General features: G+C 46.3%; 1 protein-coding gene across 1 annotated transcript in view; it reads left to right on the forward strand.

Moving 5' to 3' along the window:
* Positions 1–4,841: 4,841 nt before the first annotated feature.
* AP2A2 (adaptor-related protein complex 2, alpha 2 subunit) overlaps positions 4,842–15,311 on the forward strand; it is a 76,346-nt gene continuing 65,876 nt past the window's right edge. Inside the window, exon 1 of the mRNA XM_011930041.1 lies at positions 4,842–4,989. Within this exon, the coding sequence (XP_011785431.1) occupies positions 4,941–4,989 (49 nt within the window). The 5' untranslated portion in view covers positions 4,842–4,940. The remainder of the gene's footprint in view (positions 4,990–15,311) is intronic.

Raw genomic sequence — 15,311 nt, forward strand, 5'->3', positions numbered from 1 at the left:
TCACTGAAACCTTCATCTCCTGGGTTCAAGTGATTCTCCTGCCTCAGCCTCCTGAGTAGCTGGGATTACAGGTGTATGCCACCATGCTGGCTAATTTTTGTATTAGGTAGAGATGGGGGTTTCACCATTTTGGCCAGGCTGTTGTCAAACTCCTGACCTCAAGCAATCCACCCACCTTGGCCTCTCAAAGTTCTGGGATTACAGGCATGAGCCACTGTGCCCGTCCAGTTTTGTATTTTTAGTAGAGACGGGGTTTCGCCGTGTTGGCTAGTCTGGTCTCCCAAAGTGCTGGGAATTACAGGCGTGAGCCACCGTGCCTGGCCTGTTCCTTTTTTTTTTTTTAAAAAACAGATAGGGTCTTGCTGTCGCTCAGGCTGGAGTGCAGTGGTGTGATCATAGCTCACTGCAGCCTCTACTTCCTGGACTCAAGCAGTCCTCCCACCTCAGCCTCTTGAGTGACTGGGACTATACGATGTGCCACCTCGCCTGGCTAATATTTTAAATAAATAAATTAGTTATTTATTGACAGGGTCTCATTCCCTTTGCCCAGGCCGGAGTGCAATGGTGCGATCATAGCTTACTTCAGCCTTGACTTCCTGGACTCAGGTGACCCTCTTGCCTCAGCTTCTTGAGTGGCTGGGACCACACACCTGTCTAATTTTTAAAAAACTTTTTTGTAGAAATAGGGTCTTGCTTTGTAGCCCAGGCTGATGACGAACTCCTAGGCTTGAGTGGTCCACCTGCCTCAGCCTCCCAAAGTGCTAGAATTACAGGTGTGAGCCACCACGCCTGGCTGGTTTATTAGATGCTTGACATTGTGAATTTCACCTTCTAGGAGCAGAATATTTTTGTGTTTCTTGTAATATTCTTGGGCTTGGTTCTGGGATGAAACTGAGTTCTTTGGGAACAGTGTGATTCCTGCAAGGCTGCACCACCGCAGTCTGTAGTCTGGGACTCGTTTTGCCTCACCCGAGGCAGTGTCTTCTCTGAATGCTTCTTGAGGCCGTTGTTTGATGTGGTTTTTCCTCCGGCTGCTGGGCCCTGTGCTCCAGCAGGGGTTCTTCTCTCCTCTTTCCTGAGACTCTTCCCTCTGCTCAAGGGAGTTTCCCTTATTTGTATTTAATGTATTTATATTTATTTATTTATTTGTTGAGATGGCGTCTCTGTTGCCCAAGCTGGAGTGCAGTGGTGCGATCTCAGCTCACTGCAGCCTCTGCCTCTGGGTTCAAGTGATTCTCCTGCCTCAGCCTCCCAAGTAGCTGAGATTACAGGCACCCACCACTACACCTGCCTACTTTTTGGATCTTTAGTAGAGACGGGGTTTCACTGTGTTGGCCAGGCTGGTCTCGAACTCCCGACTTTAGGTGATCCACCCACCTCGGCCTCCCAGAGTGCTGGGACTACAGGTGTGCGCCACCACGCCCGGCCTGTTGTTATTTACCATTGACCACAGCGCAACACCATTGTCAGTCTCCAGAAAGAGGCCTTCAGTGCAGTGAGCGCATGTCAGATTTCTGCCATCTTCTCAAAGCACACTTCGAATGGTACCTTTTAAAAGTTCACTTTTGGGGCCAGGCAAGGTGGTTCGTGCCTGTAATTCCAGCACTTTGGGAGGCTGAGGTGGGAGGATCTCTTGAGCCCAGGAGGTTGAGGCTGCAGTGAGCCATGTTTGCACCATTGCGCAGCCTGGGTGACAGGATGAGACGACCCTGTCTCAAAGCAACACCAGCAAATTCACATTGGCCTACGGTTGGGCAAAACCATCTAACACAAACCGTGTGTATAAAAAAGAATTGAATATCTCATGTAATTGATTGAATGTTGTACTGAAAGTGGAAAACGAGGTGATCGTATGGGTACTTAACGTACGATTTCTACCAAATGCATATTGCTTTCCTGCCATTGTAAAGTCAAAAAATCGTGAAGTTGCACCATCACAAATTGGAGACTGTCTGTACTTATTTACAGATAAGGAAACTGACATAGAGAGGTTGTAAGTTAGCCTAAGTCACGGAGCTCCCGAGAGGCAGAGCCGGAGTTTGAACTGCGTCAGGTTGCCCGAGATGCCTGCCCGCCACCTTTCTGCCTCTGTTTGCCTTGAGCACCAGGCAGCCAGGTTATGCTTCTGCCTGGAGGGAGCAGTCTCATTTAAAAACAAGAAACAAACGCATGTGTGTTGGTCTGTCTTTCCTGTGACTTCTCTGTGCCCCTTTGTATTTGAGGAGTCACTGGGGCGTTACTTTATGATGGTGACAGATGCTCTGTTGGGGCCTCTCACCTGGGTCGCCTGTGTGCTGGCTGGTGCCGCACGGGAAGGCCGGCCTTTCCTTATGGATGCTGCCTTGGCTGCACCGACCCTCCCTGTGGCTTCTCCTGTCGCCTGAAGTCCCCACCAAACCCCTCTACAATACTGAGGTTTTAAAGCTTTTCAACTTATTTTCAATCCCGTTAACCCCTTGTAGTTTATTTTCTTGTGAGATGGGTCTCCATCATTCCTCACATAGATTACCAAATATGTTCCAGAACATTTATGAGGTAATGCTTTTTTCTCCTTGCGATGCAATGTGACTGTATTCTCAAATGTTTGTGTGTTTTTACAGGCTCCTTTGCTTCTAGTCTGTTCCATGAAAATGTTGCTATGTTTATTTTTAGTTGATAGGAAGTAACTGGGCACGTCTTCGCAATAGCATTCATTTTTTTGTGATTTTTCTTGTCTAGGCTTGTCCTTACTTAAATGTTTTAAAAGATTAAAAAGGTTAGAGAATATAGTTTAAGGCCAGGCATGGTGGCTCACACCTGTAATCCTAGCACTTTGGGAGGCCGAGGTGGACGGATCACAAGGTCGGGAGTTTGAGACCAGCCTGGCCAATATGGTGAAACCCTGTCTCTACTAAAAATACAAAAATTCCCTGAGTGTGGTGGCGGGTACCTGTAGTCCCAGCTACTCGGGAAAATCTCTGGAACCCGGGAGGTGGAGGTTGCAATGAGCCAAGATCGCACCATTGCACTCCAGCCTGGCAGCAGAGCGAGACTCTGTCTCAAAAAAAAAAAAGAATATAGTTTAAGAAGTTAATTATAAAACATTGTCCCTGCCTTGCCCACATTTCTTTTCTTTTTTTTTTTTTTTTTGAGATGGAGTCTCGCTCTGTCGCCCAGGCTGGAGTGCAGTGGTGCGATCTCTGCTCACTGCAAGCTCCGCCTCCTGGGTTCATGCCATTCTCCTGCCTCAGCCTCCCGGGTAGCTGGGACTACAGGCACCCGCCACCATGCCTGGCTAATTTTTTTTTTGTATTTTTAGTAGAGATGGGGTTTCACCGTGTTTACCGGGATGATCTCGATCTCCTGACCTCGTGATCCGCCTGCCTCGGCATCCCAAAGTGTTGGGATTACAGGCGCGAGCCACCGCGCCCGGCCACCTTGCCCACATTTCTAAACCCGAGTCAATTATTTTCATTTTATAGCTGTTTATTCTTAAAAATTTACTTTAAAAATGATTGCTTGTTAAGTCTAAATTGCATGTTCCTACTATTTATGGGGGTTCTTTCCCCCATTTAGTCATTACTTACTGACTTTTTTTTGAGATGGAGTTTTGCTCTTGTCGCCCAGGCTGGAGTGCGGTGATGGGATCTCGGGTCACTGCAGCCTCTGCCTCTTAGGTTCAAGTGATTCTCCTGCCTCAGCCTCCTGAGTAGCTGGGCTTACAGGCGCCTGCCACCACTCCTGGCTACTTTTTTGTATTTTTAGTAGAGACGGGGTTTCACCATGTTGACCAGGCTGGTCTTGAACCCCTGACCTCAAGCGATCTGCCTGCCTCGGCCTCCCAAAGTGCTGGGATTACGGGCATGAGCCACTGTGCCTGGCCTATTTATTGATGCCTTACTATAGAAGATGAGTCTTTTAACTCTTACTCAAGTTTCTCTTCTCCTGTACTCATATATGTGTAATATTTTACTTGATTGATGTCTGAAAATACTGTTCTTAGCCGAGAATACCAGTTCAACTTTTGGTTCAATTTTTAATTTTTTAAAGAGTTAACCATTGCCTTTTGTTTTGCTTACCTTTTTTTTTTTTTTTTTTTTTGAGGCAGAGTCTCGCTCTGTCACCCAGGCTGGAGTGCAGCAGTGCGATCGCGGCTCACTGTAACCTCTGCCTCCCGGGTCCAAGCGATTCTCCTGCCTCAGCCTTCTGAGTAACTGGAACTACAGGCGTGTGCCACCTGCCCAGCTAATTTTTGTGTTTTTTTGTAGAGATGGGGTTTTGCCATGTTGACCAGGCTGGTCTTGAACTCCTGACCTTAAGTGATCCTCCCGCCTTGGCTTCCCAATGTGCTGGGATTATAGCTGTGAGCCACTGCGCCGGCCAGTGTCTGAAATTCTAAGACGATGTGCCCAAGTGTGGCATTTGGTGGCCTTATTCAGTCTAGAAACTCATGTCTTTTGGGCTAGTGGAAAATATTCTTGTTATATTTCTTTGCTAACCTCTTCTGTTTCATTTCACTTTCTCTTTTCTCAGTATTTCTCTGTGATAGTTAAAATTATACCTCTTAGTGTAGATTTTCCTGCCTTTCTGTCTCTCGTGTTCTGTTTCCACAACTCTCAAATTTGTCTCGTAGCCCTTCTTTTGCATTTTTAATTTCTGCTGTCACTTTAATAGCTTGAGAGCTTTCTTATGACCCAAGTGCCCCCTTTTTGGTGGCATCTGTTTCTTCAAGCTGTGTTTTATCTCGTCTGTGTAAAGGTGTTTCCTTTGGCATTTCCTTCTGTGCATTGTCTCATTGCTTTGAATACCTTTTGTGTAGGTTTGTTTAGTCTCTGGCCCATGCTGTGAGGTTCTGAGCTCTCACTTTGTGCTTGGTGGCCGGTGGCTGTCCACCCACGTTTACTGGTACCTGCTCACCTGAAGGGGTTTGGCAGCAGCCTTCGCTGCAGGGTGAGGCCTGAATGCTAGTTCAGTTCTTCCAGAGGACTCACTACTCTCTTCTCTTGCTTGGTGAGCACGTGGATGTTGTGAGTCCGGCTGCCATTGTTCTGGGCTGGGGTATCTCACCCTCGGGGAGCCTGTCACTGTGCTGTACTGCTCTCACGGGGCCCCTTGCTCCACACTTAGTGGAGCTCAGAGCTTCTGTGTTCTCACTTTTCCAGCTTGTCTTTTGCTGAGATGGGGGCCGAGGGGCCTGCCTGGCCGCAGGGTCTCATGGAAGGCATCTCCTGCTCCCTGTACAGACTTGAGGCCCATCCTCCTGACGTCGGTCTCCTGAGGTTCCTTTCATTCCCAAGCCTTTTCGGGGTCTCTGTTGGAGACGGTTTGCTTCTTACTTGTCTTCCCTCCTGCAGGTAGCTGGGGTGCAGCTTGCTCTCCGTGGCTGAGGCAGTTACTGCTTGACCGTTGCTTGACGGTGTCCAGGATTGTGATAACTCTGTTGTCCTTGATGACTGATTGTTTCTACACACATGCCCCTGCCCCCGTTTGTGACTCGTGATATACTCTTGGTTTATCACTGCCTGAGAGAAGGCCTTGGGGAGGAATAATTTGACTTCATGTAATTTTTATTTTTTTTAGAGATGGGGTCTTACTATGTTGCCCAGGCTGGTCCTGAACTCCTGGCCTCAAGTGATTCTCTTGCCTCAGCCTCCCAAAGTGCTGGGGTTACAGGCATGAGTCACTGCATCTAGCCACTTTCTTTTTTTTTTTTTGAGGCGGAATCTCGCTCTGTCACCCGGACTGGAGTGCAGTGGCCGGATCTCAGCTCACTGCAAGCTCCGCCTCCTGGGTTTATGCCATTCTCCTGCCTCAGCCTCCGGAGTAGCTGGGACTACAGGCGCCCGCCACCTCGCCTGGCTAGTTTTTGTATTTTTAGTAGAGACGGGGTTTCACCGTGTTAGCCAGGATGGTCTCGATCTCCTGACCTCGTGATCCGCCCGTCTCGGCCTCCCAAAGTGCTGGGATTACAGGCTTGAGCCACCGCGCCCGGCCTCTGGCCACTTTCTTATTCTTTTTTTTTTTTTTTGAGATAGAGTCTCACTCTGTGGCCCAGGCTGGAGTGCAGTGGCGTGATTTTGGCTCACTGCAACCTCTGCCTCCCGGGTTCAAGCAATTCTCCCACCTCAGCCTCCCGAGTAGCTGGGACTACAGGCGTGCACCACCGTGCCCGGCTAATGTTTGTATTTTAGTAGACGTGGGGTTTTGCCATGTGGCTAGGCTGGTGTTGAACTCCTGACTTCAAGTGATCTGCCCACCTTGGCCTCCCAAAGTGTTGGGATTACAGGCATGAGCCACCATGCCCGGACTCTCATGCTTATTGAAGTAATAATACCTGACTTTTAATCAAATTTGGGCAGGTGGTTCTGAGAGCTTGTGTGGCATGTATTTCTAAGTGGAATTTTAAATAGAATTTAAAATTCTATTCATTTAAATAGAATGGTGACTCGGCATTTATTCCTTATCTGAAGTAAGCAAGTAGGAAGGACCTTGTTCCCTGTTCAAGGGAATGAACAGTGCAGTATATTCTTTGCAAACCTATGTATGGGATTAGTCTGTAGTGCTCTGAAACCCAGAAATCAAAGGAAAAGCGTGGGGCCTTTGACCGACTGACCTTTGTTTATTGCTAGTAATAGAATATAGTAAATGGAAATTTCTCTCAGTAGTTTAGTCAGTAGACTGTGTCATTTCTCTCAGTAGTTTAGTCGTAGATTCCATCATTTCTCTCAGTAGTTTAGTCGTAGATTCTGTCGTTTCTCTCGGTACTTTAGTCGGTAGATTCCATCGTTTCTCTCAGTAGTTTAGTTGTAGATTTCGTCGTTTCTCTCAGTAGTTTAGTCGTAGATTCTGTTGTTTCTCTTGTAGTTTAGTCGTAGATTCCGTCATTTCTCTCGGTAGTTTAGTCTGTAGATTCCGTCGTTTCTCTCAGTAGTTTAGTCTGTAGATTCCGTCGTTTCTCTCAGTAGTGTAGTCAGTAGATTCTGTTGTTTCTCTCAGTAGTTTAGTCGTAGATTCTGTCATTGGTAATGATGGGTCAGTCCAGTGGAGTTTGAATACTTGACTTTTGCAAGAGATTTGTTTAAACCCTGAACTGAAATGTTTTTTCTCATGTGTTTTTTGATGGCTTTAAAAAATAATTTCAGCCTTTATTTTAGATTCCGGGGTACATGTGCAGGTTTGTTATGTGGTCATATTGTGTGACGCCGAGGCAGTTTATCATGGTGGATGATAAAAGGAGACTCCCTTAGGTTGGGTGTTCCTAAAAGACCTCTCTGTGGAAGTGACATTTCAGCTGGGTCCTGAAGCTGCCTGGGACCAGCCTTGTCCCAGCCCGGAGGGGAGAAGGGCTTGAGGTGGTGGAGATCTTGTTGTATTTCAGGACCTGAGAGGCTGTACCGTCGGAACTCAGTGAGCAAGGAGAGGAGCTGGTATAAGCCGGATTGCTGGGGGAGGCCAGAACGTGCTGGGCCTTGAAGGCTCTGGCGTGAGTCTGAGTTCAACCTAGGTGCCTTGTAGGAAGCTGCTGAAGGAAAGCGAGTGAGTGACAGGTCTGATGTAATTATGTGAGACTATTACGCTGTAGCAGGACAAGCCACAGACAAAACCCCTCAGACACCCAGTTAAAGAAGGAAGGACTTTATTCAGCCGGCAGCTTTGGCAAGACTCACGTCTTCCAACAACCGAGCTCCCTGAGTGAGCAATTCCTGTCCCTTTTAAGGGCTCACAACTTTAAGGGGGTGCGTGTGAGAGGGTCGTGTTGCGTAAGCAGGGGGTACGTGACTGGGGGCTGCACGCACTGGTAATCAGAACGGAACAGAACAGGATAGGGATTTTCACAGTGCTTTTCTGTACAGTGTCTGTAATCTATAGATAACATAACTGATTAGGTTAGGGTGGATCTTTAACTACCAGGCCCAGGGTGTGGCACCGGGCTGTGTGCTCGTGGATTTCATTTCTGCCTTTTAGTTTTTACTTCTTCTTCTTTGGAAGCAGAAACTGGGTATAAGACAATATGAGGGGTGATCTCCTCCCTTGATGCCAGCTTCTTTGTGGAAAGTAGGTTGGAGGTGAGGAGTGGAAGGTGAAAGCTGCGAGAGTCCCGACTGGAGATGCAGGTGGCAACTGAAATGACCAGAATAGAGCACTTGTTTGGAAGAAAAGCGGACAGGTCGACAGTCAGGATGGATGTGATGGGGCCCCGAAGGAGAGGATGCTGTAGAGATTGACATGGCATCTCTGGTGATCCTGTCGCTCAGGAAATGCTAGTTGTTTTCCAGCTCTATTGCTCAGAAGCTCTTGGGACAGTTTTTGGTGCATTATGAGTACTCAGATGTGGTGCTATTATTGGGTACCTGCTGTCTGCAGGGCATTTATTCTTACCAAGTATTTATTGAGTGCCTGCTACAATGCCAGGCACTTCCCAGGATTCTGGGACTGTGGCAGGGAGTAAAACAACTCCATGTTCACATGGAGCTTACATTCTAGTGGATAGAGATCGAGAAGAAAAACAGAGTTTAGTGGGACGTTAGGAGATGATAAACACAACAGAGAAATAATAAGGAGGGAAGATGGTTGGGTAAATGAGGCTACAGGTGTTCAATTTTAAGTAGAATAATCAGGGCCGGCCCTGCTGTGAAGGCAGCAGTTGAGCAAGAACCTGGAACTAGTGAGGCAGTGGACACGTAGAAGTCAGTGGGGAGGGCATCTTGGCAGAGGGAGTAGTAGTAAGTGCAGAGGCCTTTGTAGGGGAGGATGACAGCTGCATGGAAGAAACAGCAGGAGGCCCATGTGGCTTTAGGACAGCAATCCTGGGCAGAAAGGCAGTAAGGGGTTAGGTTAGGAGAGAATGGAGGTGGGGGACAGGTGGAGTAGGGCCTTTCATAGAGCTTTATAAAGATGATGGCTCTTACTAGAATGCTGAACGCTGACGCTGACTGTCTTTGAGTACTCAGGCCTTTGTAATGCAGAATGGTAAATGGTGTGAGGGGTGAACAGCTTAGGCGAGGTCAGGCATGGAGTGCAGGGGTGATGCTAGGCTGACGGGATGTGGGGGATGGTTTGGAAAAGGTGGGCAGTACCGTGTGCCACACTGCAGAGAGACGGGGCAGCAGCAGGACACGTGCAATACATTGAGGGGGATTCCTAGCATGGGTAGGGCCTAGTGGGGCACGGGAATGTGGCTGGAGACCAAGGTGGGAGAGGCAGGCCAAAACCAGATGGTAGGGACCCCCTGTCTAGGATGTGGGCTGTTCAGGTATTTTAAGCAGGGGAATGACACTCAATTTTTAAAAAATTTTGAGATGGAATCTCTCCCTTGTCACCCAGGCTGGAGTGCAGTGGTATTGATCTCAGCTCCCTGCAACCTCCACCTCCTGGGTTCAAGTGATTCTCCTGCCTCAGCCTCCCAAGTAGCTGGGATTATAGGCGTCCACCACCACACCTGGCTAATTTTTGTATTTTTAGTAGAAATGGGGTTTCACCATGTTGGGCAGGCTGGTCTTGAACGCCTGACCTCAGGTAATCTGCCTGCCTCGGCCTCCCAAAGTGCTGGGATTACAGGCATGAGCCAATGCACCCAGCCTCAATTTCTGTTTTGCTAGTGGAATAGTCATTTTGAGGCCAGGCATGGTGGCTCAGGCCTGTAATCCCAGCACTTTGGGAGGCCAAAGCTGGAGAATCACTTGAGTTCAGGAGTTCAAGACCAGTGTGGGCAGCTTAGTGAGACCTTATCTCTACAGAAAATTAGAAAAGAAGGCCAGGCGCGGTGGCTCAAGCCTGTAATCCCAGCACTTTGGGAGGCCGAGACGGGCGGATCACGAGGTCAGGAGATCGAGACCATCCTGGCTAACACGGTGAAACCCCATCTCTACTAAAAATACAAAAACTAGCCGGGCGTGGTGGCAGGCGCCTGGAATTCCAGCTACTTGGGAGGCTGAGGCAGGAGAATCGATTGAACCCGGGAGATGGAGGTTGCAGTGAGCCGAGATCGTGCCACTGCACTCCAGCTTGGGCAACAGAGGGAGACTCCATCTAAAAAAAAAAAAAAAAAAAAAAAAAAGGATGGAAATAACAAGTGTCATCGAGGTTATGGAGAAATTAGAACACTCATTCTTGTCTGGTGGTGATGTAGAATGGAGCTGCCCTTGGAAAACATCTTGTCAGGTGCCTGAAAATGTTAAACAGAAATTCCTATGACCAGGAATTGTATTCTTAGATATGTACCCAAGAAACATAAAAACATATGTTGATAGAAAAACTGGAACATGAAACGTTCATAGCGATGTTATTCATGACAGCCAAAAAAGTGCAAGCAATCCAAAAATCCATCAGGTGATGAACTGATAACAAAATATGGTATAGCCACACAATGGAATTTTACTAAGCATTAAAAAGTAATGAAATACTAATTAATACTACCTTGAAAACTATACTAAGTGACACAAACCAGTCACAGAAGCCCACGTATTATTCCATTTATATGAAATGTTTAGAAGATGTAAATACATAGAAATTGGTAAAAAGTCCATTGCTACTTGCTAGGGTCTGGGAAGGGGTGAGTGGTGAGTGAGTGGCTGACTCCCCTTGTGGGGAGGTGAAAATTTTCTGAAGTTAGATTGATGGACAACTCTGTGACTGCACAAAAAGCCATTGAATTACATGCTTTAAATGAGTGAATTGTATGATATGTGAATTATTTCCCAATAAAACTGTCAAAAAAAGGTATGCCCGTTAACATTTGTCAGAGCCACACATGCATTTACCTCTGTGGCTTTGTAGCAGAACAGTTGTTAGTACTCTTTGAACCCTTTTATTCCGGTTTGCTTCTCTGAGGGTTTCTGTACTGAGTCTCGTCCCTCCTGTGTGTGAATAAAGAGAACGAGCCGGGTGTGGTGGCTCACACCTGTAATCCCAGCACTTTGGGAGGCCGAGGTGGGTGGGTCATGAGGTCAGGAGTTCAAGACCAGCCTGATCAACATGGCGAAACCCTGTCTCTACTAAAAATATGAAAGTTAGCTAGCCGGGTGGCGGGTGGCTGTAATCCCAACTACTTGGGAGGCTGAGGCAGGAGAGTTGCTTGAACCTGGGAGGTGGAGGTTGCAGTGAGCCAAGATCGTGCCACTGCACTCCAGCCTGGGCGACAGAGCAAGACTCCGTCTCAAAAAAAAAAAAAAAAAAAAAGAAAATAGAGAAATTGGCTGGGCGCGGTGGCTCACGCCTGTAATCCCAGCACTTTGGGAGACCAAGGTGGGTAGATCATCTGAGGTTGAGAGTTCGGGACCAGCCTGGCCAACATGGTGAAACCCCGTCTCTACAAAAAATACAAAAATTAGCCGGGCATGATGGCACATGCCTGTAATTCCAGCTACTCAGGAGGCTGAGTCACAAGAATTACTTGAACCTGGGAGGCGGAGGTTGCAATGAGCCAAGATTGTGCCACTGCACTACTCCATCCTGGGTGAACAGCGAGATCCTGTCACAAAAAAAAAAAAAAAAAAAAGAAATTAAGATAGTTCCAGGTAAACAAAATAAACAGAGGACAACCTCCCTTATATATATAAGTGGGCAGATCACTTTAGGTTGGAAGTTTGAGACCAGCCTGGTCAACATGGCAAAACCCCATCTCTACTAAAAATACAATAATTAGTTGGGTGCGGTGGCATACTTGGAGATAGGCCAGATGTGGTGGCTCATGTCACCTGTAATCCCAGCACTTTGGGAGGCCGAGGTGGGCAGATCACTTGAGGTTGAGAGTTCGAGACCAGCCTGGTCAACATGGCGAAACCCCATCTCTACTAAAAGTTAAAAAATTAGTCAGGCCTAGAGGTGTGCCCTTAGGGCCCCAGTTACGTGGGAGACTGAGACAGGAGGATTGTTTACCCTGGGAGTTTGAAGCCGCAATGAACTATGATCACGCCACTGCATTCCATCCTGGGTGACAAAGCAAGATGTTGTCTCTTAAAAAAAACTTGGAGATAAATGTAAATAAAAACACAGCATTCCAAAAATTAGACACTGCAGTGATAGCAGGGCTTGGGGGAAATTTATAACTGTAAATACCTACATTAAAAAAGACAGATCTGAAATCATTAACCTACTATTTCACCTTAAGCCTCCAGGAAAAGCAAGAATAAAACCGAAAGCAAGGAGAAGGAAGAACATAACAAAGATGAGAGCAAAGATGGTTTATTTGAAAAGATCATCAAAATTGACAAACTTAGTGAGACTGATTGAGATAAAAAGAAGACTCAGATTGCTAAAAGCAGGAATGAGAGGGGAGATTATTGTTCACCTTACAGAAATAAAAATGATTGTAAGAGAATTCCATGAATAATTGTGTGACAAAATATTAGATAACTTAGTTGAAGTGGACAAATTCCTAGAAAGTTGTGACTGAAGCTAACTCAAGAAGAAATAGAAAATCTGAATAGTTGCTCACTTTGGCAGCACGTATGCTAAAATTGGAACTACAGAGATTAGCATGGCCCCTGTGTGAGAATGACACACAGATTTGTGAAGCATTCCATAAAAGAAAACCCAAATAGACTTATAATAAGTAATTAGATTGAATTAATAATTTACAAACTTGTCACGGCCGGGTGCAGTGGCTCATGCCTGTAATCCCAGCACTTTGGGAGGCTGAGTCACTTGGATCACTTGAGGTCAAGAGTTCTAGACCAGCCTGGCCAATTTGGTGAAGCCCCATCTCTACTAAAAATAGAAAAATTACCTGGGCATGGTGGTGCACGTTTGTAATCCCAGCTACTTGGGAGGCTGAGGCAGGAGAATGTCTTGAACCCAGGAGGTGGAGATTGCAGTGAGCCGAGGTCGCACCATTGTGTTCAAGCCTAGGCAACAAGAGTGAAACTCCATTTTAGAAGAAAACCCAAAAACCAAAAAACAAAAAAAATCTTGTCACAACAGTAAGCTCTGGGACAGGTGGCTTCTCTAGAAAAATCCCACTTACTGAGCTTGTCATTATTTGAGTTCTACCAAACACTTAAATAATTAATACCAGCTCTGGCTGGGCGCGGTGGCTCACGCCTGTAATCCCAGCACTTTGGGAGGCCGAGATGGGTGATCATTTGAGGTCAGGAGTTCAAGACCAGCCTGGCCAACATGGTGAAACCCCATCTCTACTAAAAATACAAAAATTAGCTGAGTGAGGTGGCGTGCCTGTAGTCCCAGCCACTCTGGAGGCTGAAGCAGGAGAATCACTTGAAACCGAGAGGTGGAGGTTGCAGTGAGCCACGATTGCGTCACTGCACTCCAGCCTGGGCAATGGAGTGAGACTCTATCTCAAGAAAAGAATTAATACCAGTCCTTTACAAACTCTTTGGAAAAATAGGAGGGAATACTTAATCCATTCCATAAGGCCAGTGTTATGCTGAGATCAAAACTAGACAAAGACATGACAAGAAAGGAAAATTACAGGCTATTGTCATGAATATAGAAACAAGAATCTTCAACCAAATGCTAGCCAGTTGAATCCAGCAACAACATATAAAAAGGATTATACAGGCCAGGCGTGGTGGCTCACACCTGTAATCCCAGCACTTTGGGAGGCCAAGGCAGGTGGATCATGAGGTCGGGAGGTGGAGACCAGCCTGGCCAACATGGTAAAACCCCGTCTTTACTAAAAATACAAAAATCAGCTGGGCGTGGTGGCGTGTGCCTGTAGTCCCAGCTACTCGAGAGGCTGAGTCAGGAGAAGCACTTGAACTCGGGAGGTAGAGGTTGCAGTGAGCCGAGATGATGCCACTGTACTCCAGCCTGGGTAACAGAGCAAGACTCTGTCTCAAAAAAAAGAAAAAAAGGATTATATACCAGATTCAAGTAAGAATTGTCCCAGGAATGCAAGGTTGGTTTAACATCTGAAAATCAGTCAATGTAATACTTACATTAATAAAAAAATACCTGATCATCTCCATAGATGCAAAAAACAGGATTGGAGGATTAAAACTTAATACACAAATGGTTAAGACAGTAAGGTACTAGTATAAGGACAGATACATAGATACTGAGATAACATTGAGAGTGCAGAAGTAAACCTTTACATTTTTGGTGAATTGATTTTCAGCAGGAGTGCCAAGACAATTCAGTGGTGGGGGAAAAGAATAATCTTTTAAACAAATGGTGCTGGGATGATGGATCTACATGTAAAAGTATGTAAATGGACTCCTACCTTACACTGTGCACAAGAAATAACTCCAAATGGATCATAAACCCAACTGTAAGAGCTATGAGACTTCTACCAAAAAAAAATAGTAAGTTTTTGTGACTTTGGAATTTTTTTTTTTTAGGCAGAGTCTTGCTCTGTTGCCAGGCTGGAGTGCAGTGGCATGATCTTGGTTCACTGCAACCTCCGCCTCCCAGGTTCATACGATTCTCCTGCCTCAACCTCCTGAGTAGCTGGGGCCACAGGCCTGCACCACCATACCTAGCTAATTTTTGTGTTTTTTGTAGAGATGGGGTTTCGCCATGTTGGCCAAACCCCATTTGCCTGCCTCGGCTTCCCAAAGTGCTGGGATTACAGGCATGAACCACTGTACCCAGTCTGGAATAGGATTTCCTAGGTGACAACAGATGTGCAAATGACAAAAAAAAAAAGTTGATTTGGACTTAATAATGTGTGCTACAAAATACTATTGAGAAGGTGAAATGGCAACCTGAGAATGAGAAAATATTTGAAAACCATGCACCTAATAAAGGGCTTGTTATCTAGAATATATAAAGAACTTCATGATAAGACAACTAAATTAAAAAATTGATGAAGTGTTAGGGGCCGTGGGTGCAGTGGCCACACCTGGAATCCCAGCATTTTGGGAGGCTGAGGTAGGTGGATCACCCGCGGTCAGGTGTTCAAGACCAGCCTAGCCAACGTGATGAAACCCCGTCTCTACTAAAATACAAAAATTAACTGGGTGTGGCGGCACCTGTAATCTCAGCTTCTTGGGAGGCTGAGGCACAAGAATCACTTTAACCTAGGAATTGGATGTTGCAGTGAGCTGAAGTCATGTCACTGCACTCCAGCCTGGGCAACAGAGTGAGACTGTATCTCAAAAGAAAAAAAAAAATTGATGAAGTATTAAAATATACATTTCTTCCAAATTGATTTACGAATGTTCAGTAAGCATATAAAAGCCATCAGAAAAATGCAAATCAAAATCACAATGAGATACTGTATCACACTTACCCAGATGGCTGTAAGAAAGAAGGTGAGGCCAGGCGCTCACAGCTGTCATCCCAGCACTTTGGGAGGCCAAGGTGGGTGGATCACCTGAGCTCAGGAGTTTGAGACCAGCCTGCCCAATATGGTGAAACCTCATCTCTAC

Source organism: Colobus angolensis, unplaced genomic scaffold (genome assembly GCF_000951035.1).
Source record: "Colobus angolensis palliatus isolate OR3802 unplaced genomic scaffold, Cang.pa_1.0 Scaffold84, whole genome shotgun sequence".
Classification (NCBI taxonomy): domain Eukaryota; kingdom Metazoa; phylum Chordata; class Mammalia; order Primates; family Cercopithecidae; genus Colobus; species Colobus angolensis.